The 20,010-nt window shown below is 40.3% G+C and overlaps 1 protein-coding gene across 2 annotated transcripts in view; it reads right to left on the bottom strand.

Annotated features, from left to right (window-relative positions):
* LOC150077684 (clavesin-2-like) overlaps positions 1–20,010 on the bottom strand; it is a 97,900-nt gene that overhangs the window by 64,227 nt on the left and 13,663 nt on the right. For both annotated transcript variants that reach the window (XM_090385324.1, XM_090385322.1), the window contains exons 2-3: positions 17,405–17,593; positions 17,077–17,322 (exon numbers count right to left, since the gene is read on the bottom strand). In XM_090385324.1, the coding sequence (XP_090241450.1) occupies positions 17,077–17,322; positions 17,405–17,570 (412 nt within the window). In that variant the 5' untranslated portion in view covers positions 17,571–17,593. The remainder of the gene's footprint in view (positions 1–17,076; positions 17,323–17,404; positions 17,594–20,010) is intronic.

Genomic DNA, 20,010 nt, shown 5'->3' with positions numbered 1-20,010 from the left:
GTAGCAAGATTATACACTAGCTGATCCTGAAGCTTCCTAGAGAGTTACCAATAGGTTCAGTCCGGTGTACTAACTAGCGGCCGGCCTGCGAACACCGTTTTAGAGCTGTACCCTCGAAATGTAAGGAATATTGGATCTCGCCACGACATTCATCATAACCTCAAAAGTCATCAATCATACTGCATGATGGAAGAGATAGGGAAGGGTTGACCGGAACTTAGCTCTAGAGACTAAACATGGGTTCCACCACTTCAGGCCTCCAATAAGCAAAGTGGTGGTATTTCACCGGTTGATGAGGGTCATCTACCACCTAGTACTGCCTGGTAACATAGAGAGGCGGCGTTCCTCCATGTGGTGTGGGCGCCACACCTCGACCCCTGCTTACGTTGGTTCACACCTGGGTGGTCACCCACCATGTACTTATGCATAGAGGTTATACCCAGGATTACTAACAGTCCCACCATCGTGAAGGTGCAAGCAGAGGATTTGGCTGTCACAGACCGTCCGGATTTCGCCCAAATTGGGTCCACTTGACTTGAGTGTCACCCGAATATCAGTTCCATCAGCGTTTTAGACTCCCAGGTAGCAAGTACAGCTTGTCTGGCATATCTTAGAGAATGTCTGTGACAACCTCAAGGACCATGTATGATGCTAGTAAGTCGGTTTTATCTTTAGCTGAGGTGGCAATAGAATTATCAAATTTTGACAGAGGTAGCAGTACAGAAGGGCAAAAGTTGTGGCCAGTAGCTTTAGGAAGAGACCAAAATGTTCGACTACGGTCTGGACAAAAAACAACTTTACTACTCTTTAGCCAGTTCAAAAGCTAGTTTGGACTGATTAATAACTGCTTTACAATTATTGCGAGTTTCTTTATCTAAGCAGAAAATGAACCTGGAGATTTGGATGCAAACTAATTATGATATGTAACGTTCTTATCTTGAACAGCCTTGGCGCGTTTATTGTAAAACCAAAGTTTAGATAAAGGATGAGATTTTAAGTTGGACTGCGTAATAAATTATTTCATTCGTACAAGAACAATTTCACTGACACGATCTGAGCAAACATTAACATCAGTCCCATTTTGCATCCTTGTAATAGCAAATAACACGAGGCTGAGATTGGCCACGAGAGAAAGACTTCATTGAAGAAGAGACCATCATCAAGTTGTGATCTAAGGCACCTGGATGATCAGTCACCTTAAAGTACTTGGAAGGACTGTTCGTGAACAAAAGATCAAAGCGTGTTGGCTGTGTGGTTAGGATTGTATTGTATTCTGGTAAGTAAATGAACAATCTGTGTGAGGTCATTGCCAACTGCAAAAGCCTCAGCAACTCAACCAGTTCGGTCCACATGACTAGAGAACTGAAGCTAACTGGAGTTGTTAACATTAAAATCGCCAAGGTAAATTATCTTACTGTTAGAAAGTTGGATGGATTGGAGAAAGTCGAGTTCCATACAAAGGGAGTTAAATTATTTCAAAATGATAAGTGGAAATGGGAATTTGATAGAAGTAACAGATTAATTTAACAAAATAGGGTAGAGAGATTTTAAGCCAGAAAAGAGTGGAAGGAGGAGATTCCCAATTACTACGCCTGCGACGGGAATATCAGAGCGGATGTATGCACAATACTACCTTTGAAGAGAAAGCAACCGCACAGCGAATAATTAGGACAACTGAGATAACAATGGTTGAATCAACAGAATTAGGATTCTCTCAGAAAAGTAAGTGGGATTGACAGACTGTAAGTTGAAATTGTCATCATTGAGATTGGACCCTAGATCATGCATATTTCTCCAATGCACGAGAAAATATTTGGAAGGTTTAGTTCTTTTCGTAGATAAGTTTGTTCTATTAGTTTGAGTATTCGTGATGTATTCAGTAGTAACAAAAGGTGGGGAGAACGTGTTGTCTGAAGTACTGAAATTTTTGGATATAGCGTACACACGCCAAGAATATACTCAGCTCCTTGCCATATAACGTGGCCTCGTTATGTGCCCCCCCCCCCCGAATACACACTACTGGGCCTTCCTCCAATCGCTGTCTAGCAGAGTAGTGGCAGTAATTTATATACTAGCTGATCCGAATGCCTCTTAGAGAGCTACCAATAGATTTCGTCTGATGGACTATGTAGTGTCAGGTCTGCCACCACCGTTTTATATCTGTACCCTCGAAATGTAAAGAAGATTGGATCTCGTCATGATGTCCATCATAACTTCAAAGACATGAATCATAAGCATACTGCCGGATGGAAGAAATGAGGAGGGGTTGCCGGAACTTTGCTTTAAACATGGGTTTCACCACTTCAAACCTCCAATAAGCAAAGTAGTGGTATTTCACCGGTTGATAAGAGTCATCTACCACCTAGTATTGCTTGATAGAACAGAGGGGTGGTATTCCTCTCTGCGATGTGAACGCCGCACCTCGGCCCCTGCTTACGTTGGTACACACCAGAGTGGTTACCTCGAGTATACTAAATTCAGTATTTCAGGGCTTCCACACGGGTGTTATAGGTAGGCTAAGTAACAGTCCCACCATCGTGAAGGTGTAAGTGGATGATTTATTTCAAAACGATTGGACTTCCCCAAACTTTGGTCCATTTGACTCACGTGTGACCAATATATCCGCTCCATCAGCGTTTTAGACTCCCAGATAACAAACCCTAGCTCGTCATGCCTAAGATAATGTCTGTGACAGCCTCAAGGACCACAAAATAAATAAATAAAATAAACGGTCAAACTGAGAAACACGGAAGAGTCGACTTAAACTTTTAAAATAGGAATATATAGGATTAAGCACAGATCAAGGAATATATAGGATTACGGAGAGATCAAAAACAACTTCTTTTCAGAACCACTTTGAAAAGCTCTTACAGCTTCTCAGAAATAGAAATTTGCTTGTGAAAATTCTAGTATTTTGGATATAGTGGCGATATATAAACATGGGCGCTTAGGGGGTGACCGGGCAGGGAAATCAAAATGCAGCAGCCTGGATACAGAGTTGAAAGTAAACAAGAAAAAATATTTTCAATGAACAAAATGCAAAGTAAACAAATTTGATATTTAAGATTTTTTCGCTTGCCGGTTGAAGTAGTATGATACCATCGAACTTGTGTGGGAGGCGGCAACTTGGCAATCTAATGTAAAATATTAACGACAGAAACCGTTGTAGCAGAAAAGCGTGCTTTTTCTAACAGTAAGGACCAACTCAAAGATGTCTTACCCTTTTTTTGTGTTTCTCCGTTATGAAGGGTTTGATCAGAGCCATTCCGAAATCGACGAATGCGGGCTCGTAGAGTCCATGGGCGCCTTTGAATCGAGCGGGAAACCCTTCCTTTAGAAAAAAAAATACTCGATTACAAATCACAAAAATATTCCCGCACCACCCTACTCTGCAGAATGTAAGACTTCGCTTGCACACTCACCTGTAATGCTGAAACAGACATTGAGTTTCTGTTCGTGAACACGTAGCGGAGGTGGTTCAATCCAAATCCTCGGAAGTCAGTGATTACGCTTATCCCGCAGATTTGAGTAATCTCATTCTCTATCAGCTTTTCTATCAGCATCAAGATGGCCCGAAATCCTCCGTAAAATTGGTTTGCTGATGGCGGCGAAGATCCTAAGATGGACAGATAATGATTCAGATCATTTCTGAGGCTGATCGCAAATAATGCAATTATAGATACAAATAACTGCCACATGGATTTTTTTATTTTATTTATTTTTTTTTTTTTTGACACCCACTGGTATGGCACTACATCCAGTGGATGCAAGGTTTCTTGCAAATGTCACAATGTAGAAACAAGCCCGCCTTCTTGTTGGCTAGGGCTCGTAGAGTCCTAGCCAACAAGAAGGCGGGCTTGTGTACCAGGCATCAGTCGTCCGGCTGTTTTGCTGCTTCCTGGTAGCTAAGTGGCCCGAAACAACACGAATAACACACTTTGGCGTACTTTGCAGGAACTTGTTTCACTCTGGCAAATCCGTTGGAATGATTCTACCAAATGCAGTACTACCAAGTTATTTCTACCTAGTGTCTCCTGCCTCAACGAACAAAGACTTGGCTAGTTCTCTAATTTATACGCTACCTTTCTTCTGACAGGACAGGGGTCATCCAAAAAGCGACTTCCGGACTTTGGGCTCGTAAACGATGTCCATTGTGTACGTGGACAACTGTAGGACTGGCACCACTTAATGCATTCGTGTAACATATATCTGGACCTACGTAATGAACTGTTACTGGATCTAAATTTAACCACACTTAGTCCGGAGAGAAACCTGTTAAAATCAAAAGAAGTGTTTTTTAACTTTTAGCAGGTGTCCCACAGCAGTCTTCAAGAGGCGTTGGTATCATCTCTCCACGTCTGATCCTACAACAAAGACATCCAGACCATACTTTATGAATAGACGTCAATATTCATGAATAGCATTTTGTTCTGTTAATTTTGTCGAGCAGTGTATTTAGCATACAAGTATGATTATGAGGGAGACGTTCAGTTGGCATGTAATTTGTATCCTTTTGAATAAGCAAAGTTAAGTGTTTAAATATTATTAAAAACTGAAAACTTTGACAATGAAAATAAAACTGCAAATCAAATTATTTCTTTGATGATTTATTTGTTTATGTTTTTTAAATGCTGTTTAAGAGGAATGCACTGCTTCTATTGGAATAAGCCGCAGCCTGGAAAATAAGATGCAGGATATTTCAGAGACTGCTGGGAATCATTGGGGTACAAGTAAACACATGGGTTGTGTTAGGGTAGCTAAGAAAAAGAACAGGTGCATGTATACTTGCGTGTACACCAATGCTAGGAGTTTAGTAAATAAATTTGATGAATTTGAGGTATTGCTCAAAACATCAAAGGCAGATATTGTGGGGATTTCAGAGACGTTGTGTCACACAGATATAACGAATGCAGAACTGGAATTCGGGGTTTACAACGTCTACAGAAAGGATAGATGGATAGGAAGGGAGGAGGGGTTATGCTATTAGTTAAGAAATACATAAAATCCAAGGAAGTGAAGCCAGTGGACATCGCTGGGCAGTGCAGTGTTGAGTCAGTTTGGTGTGACATAAGCATTGGGAGATCAAAATTGAAAGTAGGAGTGTGCTATAGGACTAATGACTCTGATGAGTATAATAAGAAACTGTACAGAGAAATAGAGTGGGCCAGTAAATCAGAGAGTCTTATAATGGAGGATTTTAATTTCCCTGAAATTGACTGGAATTTGGGGGCTGGTCACTCACACACTAGCAAGGCTTTTGTGGATTTATTGGATGATTGTTTTCTACATCAGCATGTTCGGGAGCCAACTAGAGGGAGGAATACTCTTGATTTGATTATCAGCAGTGATTCTTCATGCATTAAGAATCTGCAGATAAAGGAACCACTAGGTGGCAGTGATCACAGTGTGCTGAAGTGGGATTTACTCAAAGAGGTAACTACCATCAGGGGTAAAGGGAAGCGTTTATGCTTTCGTAAAGGCGACTACGATGGACTGAGACAGTATTTAAATTCTATACAGTGGGACCAACTGATGATGTTACCAACAGCAAATTCAAAATGGGAAGCATTCAAAGAACTTATCTTGGAAGATACCAGGCTTTACATACCAACTAAGAAATATTGTTCAAGGTTTAGGCCTAAGTGGATGTCAGATGAATTAATGAGACATATGGCAGAGAAGAAAAATGCATGGGATACTTAAAAATTAACACATGACACAGAAGCCTATGATAGATACAAGTTGATATGCAACCAAGTTACAAAGGAGGTTATGCAGGCGAAGGCAGATTACGAGAAATCTTTGGCAAGGGATGCAAAGAAAAACAGCAAAGCGTTCTTTACTTATGTAAACTCTAGAAGGAAGGAGGTGAATCAGATTGGTCCACTTGATATCGATGGGTCAACTGTTGATGATCCTGCTCAAGTAGCTAACAAACTAAATGAATATTTTGCATCGACATTCACACATGAGGAGTTATTCAGCGAGGGGAATGCCAGAGGTGTATTCAACTCTAGCAGTAAGCTAGAGAATCTTGTAATAACTGAGAGTAAAGTGGAGGAGAAATTGTTGAAGATAAATACAAGAAAGGTGGATGGGATCTATCCAGTTATATTAAAGGAGGCAGCAAAGGAAGTAAGCAAACCCTTAGCCATAATTATGAGAGCTTCCTTGGACTCAGAGGAACTACCCATGGACTGGATATGTGCAAATGTGACCCCAATTCACAAAGAGGATCAAAAGGCGACACAAGTAATTATAGACCTGTGAGTTTAACTTCTGTTCCTGGAATATTAATGGAGGCACTGGTTAAAGAAGCACTGCAGGATCATCTAGACAAGACTTCAGTTATAGCTCAGACACAGCATGGTTTTGTTAAGGGGAAGTCTTGCCTGACCAATTTGATTGGTTGTGCAGGCAGATATGAAGTTCTCTGAGTAGTGCAGACGGGCTGCAAGAGTAGCTCATGGAGTATTGTCAATGATATACAGGAATTTTTCCAGCAGGGATAAGGAAGTGATTATTCCCTTGTATAAGGCAATGGTCAGGCCACACCTAGAGTACTGTATACAGGTCTGGAGGCCTCATTTCAAGAAGGATGTAGAGCTGCTGGAACGGGTACAGAGAAGGGCAACAAGATTAGTGAATGGAACAAAGGGGTGCTCTTACGAAGAAAGGCTTAAGTTTTTCAAATTACAGTGTCTGGAGACTAGGCACCAGCGAGGTGATCTGGTAGAGGTGTATAAAGCCTTGAATGGTTTGAGCATGCTCAATGCTGATGGGATTCTTCCTCTAGCTCAGAAGAATCACCTGAGAGGGCATAAATTCAAATTGAGGAAAGACAGATGTAGGATAGACGTGCGGAAATTTGCCTTTAGCCAGCGGGTGGTTGGTTGGTGGAACAGACTTCCATCCCTTGTAGTGGAGGTTGATAGCCTAAATAAGTTTAAGGCTCAGCTGGACAGGTATAGGTATTTTGAACGAACAGAGGGGTGAAGTGGAAGTGGTTTTTTTTTTTTTTTTTTTTTTTGGCTGATGCTGCATAAGCTTGCTTTCTTGCATCAAATGCTTCTACTAATGCTAATGCTAATGCTAATGCTAATGCAATCAGATCACCTCGCAGGTGTCTAGTCTCCAGATGTTGCAATTTGCAGAACATAAGCTCCTCTTCGTAAGAGCATACCTTTTTTTTTCCTGTCTTGTTGCCCCTCTCTGAACTCGTTCTGGAAACTCTACAACCTTACTAAAATGAGGCCTCCAGATCAGTACGCAGTACTAAAGTGTGGCCTGACCATTGCCTTATACAAGGAGATAATCACCTCCTTATCCCTTCTAACAAAATTCCTGTATATCATTGACAAGACAGGTATGAAGTTTACACTGCTCAGTAAACTTCGTATCTGACTGCACAATTACCCCCAGGCCTCTTCAGTTCTCCACTACCCTGAGTGTAACACAACACAGTTGGTACATTTCTCTGGAGTTACTGCTACCCATATGCAGTACTTTGCATTTGTCAATGTTAAATTCCAGTTGCCACTTCTCCACCCATCTGCCCAACTTTTCTAGATCCTGTTACTGTCATTAACAACCCTGCCAACTTTGTATCATATGCAAATTTAGATATTAAGCCTAATATACCTTCATCAATACCATTAATAAATATACAAAACAACAATTGGCCCAACACCGAGCCCTGGGAACTCCACTAACAACATTATTCCATGAGGAGCAGCGTTCACTGATTACCAATTTCTGTCTTCTTCCACTCAACCACCCCTTTATCCATAGCAGCAACTTACCCTTAATGCCATACTGCTCCAATTTGTACAGTACTCTTCCATGTGCGACAGTATCAAAAACTTTCCTGAAATCTTAGTATATGACATCAAAATTATTTTTTGCATCCAGTTCCTTTGTGACTGCATCATAGTATCCAATCAAATTGGTCAGAAAAGACTTCCTCTTAACTAACCCATGCTGTGTCCGAGCTATAACTGAAGTCTTCTCTAGATGATCCTGCAATTCTTCTTTAACCAGAGATTCCATTATTTTAACCGGAAGAGAAGTTAAACTAACAGGACTGTAATTACTCGTGTCACCCTTCGATCCCCCTTTGTGAATTGGAGATACATTTGCACGTCTCCAATCGTTGGGGACCTCCCCTGAGTCCAACAATGCTTTCATAATTATGGACAAGGGTTTTCTAACTTCCTTTGCCGCCTCCTTTAATATAACTGGATAGATCCCATCCACCCCAGGTGTTTTTCTTATGTTTAACTTCAACAATTTCTCCTCCAATTTTCTCAGTTATTACAAAATCATTTAGTTCCCTGTTATGGTTTAACAAGCTTCTGTTCTCCACTTCGCTATAGAAGTCCTCATGTGCGTGAATGTAGATGCAAAATACTCATTCAGTTTGGCAGCTATCTGAGCAGGACCATTTACAGTCAAACAATCAACATCAAGCGGACCAATCTGATTCATCCCCTTCCTTAGAAAAGTTTGGTTCTGTGTGTTTGAAGTTTGACAGTAAAGGGATGTTCACAAGTTGTTGCTGCACGTGTTCGGACAGGTTTGAAAGAGAGAGCGGAATTAAAAACAAATTAAGAAGAAGAGTGCCCATGGAAGTATCTATAGAAAAGGCATGCAGCAAAAACAGAACTTCTATTAGACAGAGAGTATGGAGTCAAGAATGGAGTCAAGAAGCCTGATAGGTTTCGGGGGTACTGCGCAGATATGGAAACAGTATTCCATGGTAGGGCAGATTTGCGATTTGTGCTGAGTGATCAGCTGTTTGGAAGAAAAGTAACACCAAAAACGAAACAGAAAACCCAGTTTTTTAGATGCAGATGATGCAATATTTGTAATGTGTTTTTGCTTTTGCCAAAAGAGAGATTAGAAGTCAGGGCAATCCCCAATAGAGACATATGATCTTGCCTAGAAATCAGAGTGTCATCGAAGGTAAGCATAGGATCAGAAGGATCCATTTTGCGAGATATAGACAGGACATCTTCAGAAGGATTGAAATCAACCGAATTATCTTCATCCCACTGGAGAATTATCTGGTCTAGAGATCAGCATTTAGGGAATTTGTAGTAGAGATCCGGGAAGTTTCAGCATATGAAAGCGGTTTCTCAAACTTTAAGTGGAATGCAATGTGCTGTCATCAGCAAAACTATAGATAGCATTTCTGGTCAATGGAAGACGGTCATTCATATACAAGAGAAGAAAAGAGTGGGAGAAGAATAGAACCTTTGGGAATACAAGATCTGTGGAGAAGTTAGAAGATAGAGAGCCATCTACCATCACCGAAGTGAGTGGTTAGAGAAGAAACTATACCCAATTACAAAAAACAGCTATCAAATCATAAGATGGAAGCTTATTTAGAAGAATTTTATGTGAATCACGATCAAAAGCCTTTAAAATATTAAGAGAAATTGCTTGAGGTTCACCAAACGTTTAAATTGAATTTTATCCCAAATGGCTAATATATGGCAGAATATCACCAGTGGATCGAAACTTACTGAATTCATACTGGCTTTCAAAGATCAGATGGAAGGTCTTTAGATAGTTTAAAAGTTGACGGTTAATTGATTTCTCCATCAATTTAGAAAGACTGGAAGTAAGTGCAATGGAACGATAATTGTACGGGAGGGATTTGTCACCCTTTCTAAGGACTGGCTGATATGAGCAAATTTTCAAACAGAAGGGAAACAACACCTTTGGAATAAGAAAGTGAGTGAAAAAATGAGATACGTAGAACAGAAGTCAGTTTAGGAGCCTCAGGTTTTGAAAACAAGTTGCGAAATACCACCAGAAGCTCTGAAGCTTTTTTATCATCAAGATTGTTCAAAATCCTGACATCCTTTTGACAGATCACCACAGAACGAATGGAGTGTACTAAGAATGGGAGAAGGTGGTTTACCAAGATTATCAATACACGAGTTGGAAGAAAAGTTGGATGCGAGCAGATCATTGGTTCTTTATCTTTGGTTCAAGTGACAATAGAATCATCTGTTTTGACAGAGGTGGAAAGAGAGATGTAAAAACGTTGCGGTCATTAGCTTTAGGAAGAGAACAGAATGCTCGACTTCCATTTGGACAAGAAGCAAGTTTTCTACTCTTTGCCTATTCGAAATCTAGTTTTGGACTGATTAATAACTGCTTCACAATTTTTGCGAGGTTTGGTGTAGGCAGAAAATGAAGCTGTTATTTTGTATACAAGCCAATTGCGATATACAACATTCTTATATTGTATATCGCAATTACCATAGTTTGGAAAACCAAGGGTTTAGATAAAGAACTAGATTTTAAGGTGAAGTGTGGAATAAAGGATTTCATCCCTACAAGAATAATTTCACTGACACGATCTGAGAAAACATTGTTCAATAAGTTTAAAGATGGCGTCTGTAATTCATATCTTCCTACTCTTTTTTTTCTTTCTAATGTATCCTTATTTGCTGAATCCTTAATAATGCTTTGTGTATTTTCCCACATTTCCTCAGGCAGCATTTCTTCATCCAGTTCTAATAGAGTTTGAAAACGATTCTTTGTTTCATTTATATAATCGTTGGGAATATATTCTATATCCACTCGTCTACGGAAAACTGTTTTCATGATCTTTTTCAGCTTTAGCTTGATATTGATGTGAAGTAGCTGATGATCACTGCCACAATCTACACCAGGAAGAGTCTTTGCTGTGATAACGCTGGAACGCTATCTTTGTTGAATAAATATGTAATCAGTTTTATTCCTTGTTTTATGATCAGCAGATTTCCATGTTTAGAGGCTTCTCGGGTTTTGCTGAAAGCTGGTTAAGCATATGGCAAGACTGTTCAGATGACAAAATTCAATTAATTTCTCCCTGTTAATTTCTAATGCCAAGGCCAAACCTTCCTCATTCCGGAATAAAAGACACTGTCTTGCCTACTTCTGCATTGACCTATGAGTATTAAAACAACCTTTTTTGGGACCAGGTCAAGAGTTTCTTGGGGGTTTTCATAATAAATATCCATACCTTCATCTGTGGCTGTTGGTGTTGGTGCATATGCAACTAAAACTGTCAAATTTGCTGGTTGGCTCTAAATTCTAACTGGTAGAATGATAATTCTAACAGTAGAATTATCATTCTATTGTTAACAGGATTATATCCAAGAAGAGATCTTGAACATTCCTTATTCAATATAATAGCGAGACCATGTTCTTTTACTTGGTCACTTCCAGGAAAAAGCAACCAAAGACCCATTTCTAGCGTTGAAATGACCTTGTCCTGTCCACATGACTTTGTTTGCTCCTCAAATGTCAATTTTTACCTTCTTTTAAGATTTTTACATTCCATGTAGCCACATTTAAAATCTTCTTTCTAAAAATTTAATTTTGCGGGGCACACAGTGACATCCGGGATGTGGTTTACAGCAGTCTTTGGAGTTGTTTTTGTTGTGGTCTCTGCGGCATCATATAATGTGGTGGTATGCCATTGCCTTCCACATGGCTGATTTTGAAAGGGGCCAGCTTTAATCATAGAAAGAGTGGTATGGAGAGTTTTAGTTTCTACATCATGGATCCCACGAGACGCTAGGGAAGAGAAAGTTGATTGCAGCAGAGCCCCGCTTACTGCAGAAAGGCTGGTTACAAATGGGTTTCGCTTGGGTTCCAGAGTTTTCTGACCATTGCCTTATATACAACAGTATGATCACCTATTCGTCACTGCTGGAAACATTCCTGTGTGCCATTGACAGAACCCATGAGCTGTCATGGAAGTTGTCCGCGCAGCTCAGAGAACTTCTTGTTGAACTGTACAATGAGCCCTGGGCGTCTTTCGTTCTCCACGACCTTAAGAGTTGTACCACTGATTTGTTATGCTATTATGGGATTGCTGCTACTCAGATGGAGTAATGCATCTTGCAGTTATCAATGTTAACCCTCAATGACACTTATTATCCCATCTGCCTAATTAATTTATCCAGTTGGGGTAGCACACTGTAATTACTGGGGCTTAGAGGGGAACAGGTATCCTGTGTGTTATCAGACACTCAGCCTAAAACACTGATGGATCCAATATCTCTCTATTACAGAAGATTTAGGAGAAGTCCGGTTGGCCTGCCTCCCTAAAATCCACTCATGCACACCTTCTCGATGGAAAAGCCCTGTTACGTCACTTAGGTGGCAACGAACGTGTAGAGTGGTTCTCTTCAAGACGCCTGGTCAGCGTGAAGAGGAAAAGACCAAACCCTCCAGCAATGAGAGCACAACAATACAAATGGCCCTCAGTCCCCAGCAGTTTTCACTCTCCCTCTTACGGCAGCGAGAGGATCAGAGTGGAAGGAGAGGGTGCTAAGAATCTCTGGGTACGACCAGGCTGCCATGCACGGAAATTGAACTTGGCCTGTTATAACGTACGATCACTCATCGGTGAAGACAGGATATTAGAGCTGGAAAAGGAATTAGAAAATGTGAATTGGAATATCATCGGTTTGGCTGAAACAAGAAGAAGAAATGAGTCACTTATAAGTCTATCAAGTGGAAATCTGCTGCACACCAATGGAAACAGTGAAAGGAGTGAAGGTGGAGTTGGGTTTCTGGTCCATAAAGATTTAAAAAACAACATTTTGAAATTCAAATGTACATCACCAAGGGTGTCAAGACTAATACTCAAGATTTCTAAGAGGTACAAGCTAAAGATTATAATGATTTATGCACCAACATCGAGCCATGATGATGAAGAGGTTGAAGAAATGTACACTGAAATTGAGAGTCTTCTAGATGAGCAGAAAACCCACTACACTATTATTATGGGGGACTTCAATGCTAAGGTTGGAAAAAGGCAAAACAGCGCAGAAAGAGGAACTATAGGAAATTTTGGAATTGGTGAAAGAAATAAAAGAGGTGAAAGACTTGTGGAATTTGCAGAATCTCAAGGAACGCCAGTAATGAACACTTTTTTCAAGAAAAGGGTGAACAGAAAGTGGACATGGAAGAGTCCAAATGGATTAACAACTAATGAAATCGACTTCATCCTCACTAACAGAAAATATATTGTGAATGATGTTACCGTCCTGAATAAGGTAAATGTTGGAAGTGATCACAGAATGGTAAGATGTACACTTGATATAGATGTAGGAAAGGAAAGGAAAAATCTGACTCGAGTAAATAATACAAAGGCCTTTGAAATAACAGAGGAGGAGAAAAAGCAGTATGTACTGGAACTTAAGAACAAGTTTGAGCTTTTGCAGACTGCTCAGGACCAAGATATCGACGAGGATTATTACAACTTTCTGAAAGTGATAAAGCCCAAGAAACCTATAGGGAAACAGAAATCCAAAGAAGAAAAAATTAGTCAAGAAACACTTGTCATGATGAACCAAAGACGACAAATGAAGAGCAAGAAAAACACTGACAGGGAGAAAATTGAGTATACTGAGTTATGCAAAGCCATTAGAAAGAGACTCAGAGAGGACATAAGAAGATTTAACACAAGAAAAGTAGAACAAGCATTAAGGGAAAACAAAGGATTTAAATCAGCAGCCATGAGCAGTAATACAGGAAGACAAATGATACTGAAACTGAAGAATAGCGATGGTGTACTTATAATCAGCAGAGAAGGCATTATTCAAATAGCAGAAGACTACTATAGAGAATTATACAAGGAGCGAGGGATTGATGCCAGCAGTGGGGAAGATGGATTGCAGAGTAGCAACACATACGACATACCCGATATTCTTCCCGATAAGGTAGAACATGCATTGAAGAAAATGAAGAATCGGAAAGCCCCGGGGGAAGATGAAGTTACTGTAGAGTTGTTAAAATTGGGAGGAAGAGACATAACACAAAAACTGGCAAGGCTCTTCACAAAGTGCATTAGAAAAGGTGTGATGCCTAAGCAGTGGAATAATGCAATCATAGTTTTGCTGCATAAGAAAGGAGATAAATCAGAAATTGGAAATTATAGACCAATTAGCTTGTTATCCCATATCTACAAGTTGTTCACAAGGGTCATTACTAACAGATTAGAAAGAATACTTGATGGGAATCAACCGAAAGAGCAAGCTGGCTTTAGGACAGGATTCTCAACTATGGATCACCTTCACGTAATATCACAGCTAATGGAGAAAGCAAATGAATATAAAACACAATTATGCCTGGCATTTGTGGATTATGAAAAGGCATTTGACTCCATACAGCATAAGGCAATGTTTCGGGCACTGGAAAGACAAGGCATAGATACTCCATATATTATGATTTTGAAGAAAATATATGAGAGTGCTACATCCTTTATTAGACTAGACAAAGACAGTAGGAAATTTAAAATCGAGAAAGGAGTTCGACAAGGAGACACAATATCTCCGAAGCTGTTTACTGCTGCCCTTGAGGAAGCTTTCAGAAGATTAGACTGGTCGCAGAAAGGAGTCAATGTGAATGGAGAATACCTAAACCATTTACGATTTGCAGATGACATTGTGGTCATAAGCCACGATCCCAAAGATTAGAGGAAAATCTTAATCAGTTATGCACAGTTAGTAAGGATTTTGGACTAAAGATGAATATGGCTAAAACAAAGGTAATGATGAACAAGTATGCCACGGAAAGGGAAATAATGATTGAAGGAGCAGTAATTGAAAAGGTGGAGTCATATACTTATTTGGGACAAGTTATTAGCTGTAATAATGATAAATGGCTGGAAGTCAAGAGAAGAATAAATTTTGGATGGATAGCATTCAGGAAATATAGTCACATACTGAAGAGCAATATCCCAGTTTGTCTGAAACGTAAAATAATGAATCAATGTATACTCCCCACCATGACTTATGGAAGTGAAACTTGGGCACTCACCAAAAGAATGGAAGAGAAGCTAAGAACTGTACAGCGAAGAATGGAAGAGAAGCTAAGAACTACACAGCGAAGAATGGAACGAATTATATTGGGAATCAGACTGTTAGATAAGAAGAGAAACACATGGATTAGGCAGCAAACTCAAGTAAAGGACATTCTTATCAAAACTAAAGAACTAAAATAGTCTTGGGCAGGACACATAGCTCGAAGACATGATGACAGATGGACTAAGAAAATAACAGAATGGTACCCAAGAGGAGCGAAGAAAACCTGGAAGACAAAGGCGGAGATGGATAGATGAAATTCATGAGTTTTTGAGTAGTAAATGGATGGCCAGTGCTCAAAACAGAAGGAACTGGAAAGTTGCTCGAGAAGCCTTCATCCTGCAGTGGATTGAAAATGGCTGATGATGATGATGATGACTGTAATTACTATCATTAATTACTCTTGCAACCTTTGTATTATCAGGAAAATACGAAGGCATATCATTAAATTTAATATATGCCTTCGTTAATATTGTTGACGAAGGCGTATCAAGTTTAGATCTATCGTCAGAGATCATATGTATGGAACCTTTGGCAATTTCATTCTTTGTATCCGTGCAACAACAGTTGATGAAATGGTAGAATCTTACCACGAAGTGGTTTCCATCTGTATATAATTTCTAGCTAGAAATATAGAAATACTTAGATTTCACATAGTTTAAAAGTGCTTCTTTCCTTCTTTTCATATATTTACAGTTCCAACGCACTGCCTCTCTCTCTCTCTCTCTCTCTCTCTCTCTCTCTCTCTCTCTCTCTCTCTCTCTCTCTCTCTCTCTCTCTCTTTCTCGATGAATATCTGTAACTCTAGATATATAAATCTAAGTGCGCTTTTATATTTAAGCTGCTGCTGAACAGTTTAATGCCAAAGGATAATTTGGTTCAAAATATCTTTGTCCCATGTCTTTTAAATATTTTAAGCAATAATAAATTGTTTCGTCTATCACATTAAATGTTACGCACATTAAAACGCATTACATGCTCTGAAACACATGATTTAACCGATAACTATAGACCTACTGATTTCTGACACGTGGCACAGATGATTTGCCTTACAGACCTACCCGATTTTTCGCTTTTATGTTTTTTATATAGAAAGGTTGGTGCCTTAGAAACTAATGATTTGTGTTTACTATCTACCTGCTGGACGTAATTATGTTTTGGAAAGAAAATTTATTAAACGGTCTTTAATTCGGCGTCATCTTCAGTCATTCGAAAAGAGAATGAAAGTCAACAGCTTCAATTGTTAATAAAAATTTTATTTAATAAATTATAAAAATACAATCACGAATTATGTTAGTACCCGAAGTAATGAGCTAATCTCTGTTTTTTAAAATTTTAAAAATTAAATTTTTTGTAAAATGACATGCCATTTATAAGGCTAGGCATAGTTCTTCTAGAATTTTTGGTTGCGGATGAATCATATTGACTGCCGTGGGGCTGATATAATCTGGATTATATGATCGCGTTGTGTTCCACTTCTGCTCCTGCCAACTCAGTTGGCAAGAAGCCTCAGTTGCTGTTTTTCTTGGATTTGATCCTCAATTAAAACACCTTCTTCCAGCTTGGTTTTGCTGGTTAATGTGAGTAACTTCTGTTGAGCCCTCTGACTGTTGGTGGATGGCTGTTTGTTGAACTGTTTATATTCTGGAGATTACCGGGGATGATCGGTCGCTAGAATGTGATGCTCGTGCTCATCTGTGGACAGTGTCTCTTCATCGGTTTCTGTTGTAGCCTGCTTGTCCTACTCGTTGTACCGTAGGTGAGGGGCCGATCATTGCACAGTACATGAATTGTAGTGTGATGATTGAATTGATTGATGATATACAATGTCTCATGTATATAAGAATATTGTTAATATTTGTATATTTTACCATGTCTGGCGGATTTGCCAGTTTTTTTTTTTTTTTTTTTGACTATGGACTGCTTTACTCAATAAATGAAAATTAAAAACATGCGTTGTGTTCCGATTCGATGATCCCGATCGAGAATCCATAACTCCGAAAAAAAACGGCAAAAATATCCCAAAAAGACAGATTTAAAATTAGCGTAACTTACGTCAGACTATTCGTCTCTGTGTACTTAAGGAGTTAGTTCTTTTTATAAACGTTTCTTGATTTGTTAAGACTATAGAGTTTTCTTAATATTTTTTCTTTAATTATATGCAAAATATTAATTAAAAAGAAAAAATGGCGCCACCTACCTATCCTCGTAAACAGAACGGCTCGTCCATCAGCGTCTCGATAGGGCAGGACAGTGTGGCGTTCCTCAGCGAACGTGTCAGTGATAGTAGATGGCAGCAGCTGCTGGTAGACGGGGATGCGGGCACGCGCGTCGTAATAGCTTAAAACCATGTCGAACGCCCTTTCGCAACTGAACTTTCGGGCCCTCAGGAAGCGGAGTAGAAAGGCGTCGTCTGTGCGGGCAAAGAGTCCGTTCTCTCGCTCATCTGGGAAAGTCAGAAAGGAAGATTTATTTCCTGGGCAGGTGGCGTTACGTCGCTTAAATGAAAGAGATTGAAAAGCACTCACTTTCCAGGAGATCCCTCAGCGCTTTGATATGTTCCTGCCGCGTGCTCGGGTCCTCGTGGAGCTCCTCCTTTGCCTTCTGGATGATGTCGGGGGTTAGAATGCTCTCCGCTAGCGGACGGTAGATTGTCGTGTCCACAGAAGTAAATCCTAACTCCGTGGGCGCCATTGAAATTTTAGGGTCCTCCTTCCCTGCAGAAACGGTTTTATAGGAAAAGTTAAACGCCTGAAAACATTGCTTTAATCGGAGATTGTTTTACAAAACAGTAACTTGATATGAAATAATGATAACGCATATATCCAGCAAAAACATCTTTAATTATAAATAAATACTTTGGACCTATCGAGGCTGAATGTGCCTCTTTATCAACAAATAGAATGGAAACTTTAGAGATAAAAATTATTTTAACGGACACAGAGTTGTGCGTGCAGTGAGGCGTGCGAGGGAACGAGGTAGGCCATTCAACCATTAAACTGGTGTTCATTGTGGCTGCATGGACGTGCGTAGTTTTGCCTCCAGCGTTTATCTAGACTTTAAAAAGTTGCCTCCAATATGGGGTGTATTCTCATGCCTTTGCAGCGGTTCATGGTTCTGGAATTACACAATGTATTAAGTGACTCTGACCAGAGGCGGCGGTGAAAGTGTCAGGATGGTCAATTACTTCGTAGTCGCCCTGGGATTGAGGTCGTGGTCGGTCGACCAGAAGTGTTCCGCGATTGCAAACTGGTTGGTCTCAGCAAAGCGAATCGGTTTGTCGTGTTCTGCGAGGCGGTCTTGAAGACGTCTCGAGGTCTCTCCTATGTAGCAGCTGTCACAATCTTTGCAAGCTATGCGGTATACCACACCGCTGCATAAGAGAGGAGTGACCGGAGTCTTTACGTTGGAAACTAGAGAACTTAAGTTTCTACCAAACTGCACGCATTTTATGTGGTATTCACGGAGGATTTTTGAGATCCGGCCCGACATGCCTGGATAGTAGGAATGTAGGCGGTAGGCACATTGTCCTGAGTTGATGGCGGTCTCGGGTGGACTGTGAGCTCCTGCGCTTGTGAGGATTCCTTATACTAGCGGGTGCATGGCACTGCCATGGGTGCCCCTGTTAGTTCCGCTGTGGCCAACATCGCCACAGAAGAATTGGAAGAGCAGATATTCCTGAACCCACCAGTACCTATTACAACATGGTGCAGATACGTCGATGAAATCTTCACCGTCATCCCACGTGGCTCTGAAGCAACGTTGCTAGAATATCTCAATTCCTTGTCAACGTTCATCCAGTTCACTCTAGAGTTAGATGTAGACGGATCTCTCCCATTCTTAGATGTCCTGGTAAAACGCGTGGGCCCACATATAGAAACCTCAGTGTACCATAAGCCAATGAGGTTCGGACAGTTCACAAACTACAGATCCGGCCATGCCTCTAGCCATCTGAACAGCACTGCCGCACTGTAATCTCCAGAGCTTGGAGCCAGTCCAGCACAGATGAAGTTAGGCGCAACGAGATTTCCAAAATGAGGACAGATTTGATCAATTGCGGCTACCCAACCCACATATTGGACAAGTGCTTATTACAAGCGCAGGAGCTCACAGTCCACCCGAGACCTCCATCCACTAAGGACAATGTGCCTACCGCCTAAATTCCCTACTGTCCAGGCATGTCGGGCCGGATCTCAAAAATCCAACGAGAATAGCACACAAAATGCGTGCAGCTGCCTGGTAGAAACTTACGTTCTCTAGTTTCTAATGTAAAGGCTCCGGTCACCCCTCTCTTACGCAGCGGTGTGGTATGCCGCATAGCTTGCAAAGATTGTGACTGAGACCAACCAGTCCGCAATCGCGGAACACTTCTGGTCGACCCACCACGACTTCAGTCCCAAGCGGGATTACGAAGTAATTGACCACTCCCGACACTTTTGCCACCGCCTCTGGTCAGAGTCACTTAATACATTGTGTAATTCCAGAACCATGAACCGCTGCAAAGGCATGAGAATACACCCCATATTGGAGGCAACTTTTTAAAATCTAGATAAGCGCTGGAGGCAAAACTACGCACGTCCATGCAGCCACAATGAACACCAGTTTAATGGTTAAATGGCCTACCTCGTTCCCTCGCACGCCTCACTGTACGCACAACTCTGTGTCCGTTAAAATAATTTTTATCTCTAAAGTTTCCATTCTATTTGTTGATGAAGAGGCACATTCAGCCTCGATAGGTCCAAAGTATTTATTTATAATTAAAGATGTTTTTGCTGGATATATGCGTTATCATTATTTCATATCACTATGGATTCCAGTACAACAGGCCCATTTATCCTCAAATCAGTAACTCATTCCTTGTTTGTTTTTACTGCGCCTGTTAGCAGATCGGTTAGAAAGATTGCCTTTTCTGGTTAATTTATTTTACTTTGAATTATATATTCAGTGATGACATTAGCGTAGGTGGTCGACAGTTATTTTAAAATCGATTTACCCTTTCCACGTAATGCTGATTAGCGGTAGGTGAAAAAAATGTTTTATTACTTGAAGCAAAACTCCATATTTTATACAGTATTTCATTACATTTGCATTTTTTTTAAATATGTTTATTTTCATCTGTATTTATGAAGGTAAT

Source organism: Mastigoproctus giganteus, chromosome 11 (genome assembly GCF_048544385.1).
Source record: "Mastigoproctus giganteus isolate SK-2022 chromosome 11, ASM4854438v1, whole genome shotgun sequence".
Classification (NCBI taxonomy): domain Eukaryota; kingdom Metazoa; phylum Arthropoda; class Arachnida; order Uropygi; family Thelyphonidae; genus Mastigoproctus; species Mastigoproctus giganteus.
Note: the sequence above shows the minus strand (reverse complement) of the source record. Positions and strands in the feature narration are given on the sequence as shown.